The sequence below is a fragment of the Sus scrofa genome, chromosome 7, assembly GCF_054392235.1.
Source record: "Sus scrofa isolate SSC_HxYL_T2T_F1_AM1 chromosome 7, Sscrofa_HxYL_maternal_Yorkshire_Landrace_v2.0, whole genome shotgun sequence".
NCBI lineage: Eukaryota > Metazoa > Chordata > Mammalia > Artiodactyla > Suidae > Sus > Sus scrofa.
The window spans coordinates 23,788,954-23,792,812 of record NC_139389.1 but is presented as its reverse complement, the minus strand read 5'-3'; the positions used below and the strand labels follow the sequence as shown (position 1 = coordinate 23,792,812).

Genomic DNA, 3,859 nt, shown 5'->3' with positions numbered 1-3,859 from the left:
TCATGTTCTTAGCATCACTGACGGGCAATGCTCTCATAGCCACTGCCATCTGGACCAACCTGGTCCTCCACACCCCCATGTACTTCTTCCTGGCCAACCTGTCTCTCTTGGAGATTGGCTACACATGCTCTGTCATACCCAAGATGCTGCAGAGCCTTGTGAGCGAGGCCTGAGGAATCTCTCGGGAGGGGTGTGCCACACAGATGTTTTTCTTCGCATTTTTTGGTATCAGTGAGTGCTGTCTTTTGGCCGCCATGGCTTTTGACCGCTATATGGCCATATGCTCCCCACTTCACTATGCAACACGAATGAGTCGTGGAGTGTGTGTCCATCTGGCAATGGTTTCTTGGGGAGTGGGATGCATGGTAGGCTTGGGCCAGACCAACTATATTTTCTCCCTGGACTTCTGTGGCCCCTGTGAAATAGACCACTTCTTCTGTGACCTCCCCCCATCCTGGCACTTGCCTGTGGGGATACCTCCCATAATGAGGCTGCAGTCTTTGCTGTGGCCATCCTTTGCATTTCCAGCCCATTTTTACTCATTGCTTCTTATGGCAGAATTCTAACTGTCGTGCTCAGCATGCCCTCACCTAAGGGTGGCCGAAAAGCTCTTTCCACCTGTTCTTCCCACTTACTTGTAGTAACACTCTTCTATGGCTCAGGATCTGTCACCTACTTGAGACCCAAGGCTAGCCATTCACCAGGAATAGATAAACTCCTAGCCCTCTTCTATACCGTGGTGACATCCATGCTCAACCCCATCATCTACAGTTTACGGAACAAGGAAGTCAAGGCAGCTCTTAGGAGAACTCTAGACAAGAAAAAAGTATTGACTCATAGGTAGATACAAGAAGATGACACAAATTGCTCTTTGAAAAAGATGCACACTCAATCTAAGAGAAAACAAAAGAAGAAGAGGGAAAGAAAGAAATGTACTTGCCAATCTTTTGTAAAAACCTCCTTTGGATTAATAACTCTTCATATAATAGTGGTAATATGATAAAGAATGGAGAACTGTGACTGCTACTGTGACAACTCATAGTATAGAATGAATAAGTTCTGCCATTCTAACATACAGCATGGTAACTGTAGTTAATAATACTGTATTATATACTTCAAATTTGCTAACAACGTAGATCTTAAGTGTTCTTACCACACACACACACAAAAGACAACTATATGAGGCAATGAATGTGTTACTTAATTGTGGTAATCATTTCACAATGGATACATATATTGAATCCTTACATTATACATTTCAAGTCTTAACTCTTGACAATTTTATTTGTCATGTTTATCTCAATAAAGCTGGAAAAAAAAGATGTGATAATTCTACTGATGTTCATTAATGACCAAAATGTGTATTTTACCATATATACCCATTTTACCAAAAGATATCTAATTCCTTGAAGACCAAAACATTAATACATTGTGGTTTTTATTTATATATGTGTGCAGTTAATTAAGAATGGAAATAATATGAACATACAAAAGTAATTACTTAACACTTATGCAGAAGAAATAGGCAGGAATTATCTCTAGGTATTAGAGATGATTATTTACTAATCTAGAAAAAGTGAATGATTTACTAAAAATTAATGTAGGTTAAAAACAATTTGTATAACATGAGCTTTTGTTTAGTTTACTAATTTTGAAGAGTTTTTTCATGTTTGAAAAGGTCAAAAACTAGACAGCTACATGTAAAATAATAAGATAAAAACATTTCCCCACCTTGCATATAAAAACAAACTCAAAATGAATGAAAGACCTAAATGTAAGACCTTAAACCATAAAGCTCCTAGAAGAGAACATAGGCAGAACCCTCTAATGACATAAATCATAGCAATACTTTTTTGGATCTGTATGCTAAGGCAAAAGAAATAAAAGCAAAAACAAACAAATAAGACCTAATTAACCTTAAAAGCTTTTGCAAAGCAAAGAAAATTACCTACCAAACAAAAGGACAACCTACTAAACAGGAGAAATTATTTGCAAATGATATTTCTGATAAGGGGTTAATACATTAAAAAGCTCATACAACTCAATATCAAAAAACAAACAACTCAATCGAAAAATGGGCAAGGAGTTCCCGTTGTGGCTCAACATGTTACAAACCTGACTAGTAACTACAAGGATGCGGGTTCAATTCCTGGCCTCACTCAGTGGGTTAAAGATCCAGCACTACTGTCAGCTGTGGTGTACATTGAAGACATGGCTCAGATCCCATGTTTCTGTGGCTGTGGCGTAGGCCAGCAACTACAGCTCCAATTACATCCCTAGCCTGGGAGCTTCCATATGCTTCAGGTGTGGCCTCCAAAATGGGCAGAAGACCTGAATAAACATTTTTTCAAAGAATATATATAGATGGCTAACAGGCACATGAATAGATGCTCAGCATCACTAATTATCAGGCAAATGAAAATCAAAACCACAATGAGATATCACCTCATAGCTATCAAAATGGCTATCATCAAAACAATACAAATAATGAATATTGGTGAGGATGTAGAGAAAAGGAAACCCTTGTATACTCTTAGTGGGAATATAAATCGGTGATTCCTTATGGAAAAAAATTATAGAGTTTTCTTGAAAAAATTGAAAAGCAAACTGCCATATGATCCAGCAATTCCATCTCTGGGATTGTATCTAAAGAACACAAAAACATTAATTTGAAAAGATACAGGCACCCCAATGTTCATAGCAGCATTATTTACAAAGGCAAGTCATGGGAACAAGCTTAGTATCTATTAGCATTTAAATAGATAAAGGAGATGAAGGAGATGTGAACATTATAACTGTGTGTGTATGTGTGTGATAAATATTTCATGTTATCACTTACATGTGGAATCTAAAAATCAAAAGAAATTAATGTATATAACAAAACAGAAACCGTTTCACAAATATAGAGAACAAACTGGTGTTTTCCAATGGAAAGAGGGAAGAGAGGAAAGGCAAAATAGAGGAATGGAATTAACAGATATAAACTACTATGTATAATATAGATAAGAAACAAGGTTTATTGTCTAACACAGGGAATTATAGCCATTATCTTATAAAAATTTTAACAGAGTATAATCTGTAAAAATATTGAATCACTATGCTGTTTAAATCTTCTATAATATTCTAAAACATCAATATTTCAATAAAATAATAATAAATATAGGGGGAAAGGGCACACTAATAGCTATATCTATATCAGAGAATATAGACAAAAAGACAAGAATTGTTACTATAGCCAAAAAAAATTTATGATGATAAATTTAGTCTATCCATCAAAAAGTTATAGCAATCACAAACATGATGCATCTAGTAGCAGATTACCAAAATACATAAGGAAAAAACTAACAGAACTGATTGGATAAATAGATAATTCCACAATAACAGTTGAACTTCAATACCCCACTTAAAATAATGGATAGAACAATTAAACAGAATATGAGCAAGTAGAGAGAGACTTGAACAACATAAACAAAATAAAACTAACAGACACCTACTGAACACTTCACCCAACAAAGCAGAATACATATACTTCTCATCACATACAGAACATTCTATAGAATAAATCATTTGTTAGGCCATGAAACAAATCACAATAAATTTAAAATGATTGAAAGTATGCCCTCTGAGCAAAATGAAATGAAACAGAATGGATAACAAAAATACTGTACACAGAAATCGATTACATTTCTATATACTAATAATAAAAGATCAGAAAGAGAAATCAGAGAAGCCATCCCATTTACAATCACATCAAAAACAATAAAATACCTAGGAATAAACCTGCCTAAAGAGACAAAAGACCTATATTCTGAAAACTGTAAAACACTGATGAAAGAAATCAAAGATGACACAAACAGAT

General features: G+C 35.2%; 1 protein-coding gene across 1 annotated transcript; it reads left to right on the top strand.

Moving 5' to 3' along the window:
* The first annotated feature begins 254 nt into the window (after positions 1-254).
* LOC100155311 (olfactory receptor 10C1-like) lies at positions 255-844 on the top strand. Its single transcript, XM_084970475.1, has 2 exons — positions 255-322; positions 559-844. Exons 1-2 carry the CDS (start codon positions 255-257, stop codon positions 842-844), a joined length of 354 nt encoding a protein of 117 aa, XP_084826601.1.
* Positions 845-3,859: the final 3,015 nt, after the last annotated feature.

Excerpts from the sequence above, each read along its gene's own strand:
- LOC100155311 (XM_084970475.1), top strand. The coding sequence starts at position 255 with ATGGCTTTTGACCGCTATATGGCCATATGCTCCCCACTTCACTATGCA. Across the intron at positions 323-558 it reads ACACGAATGAGTCGTGGAGT|AATTCTAACTGTCGTGCTCA; the intron begins GTGTGTCCATCT and ends TTCTTATGGCAG.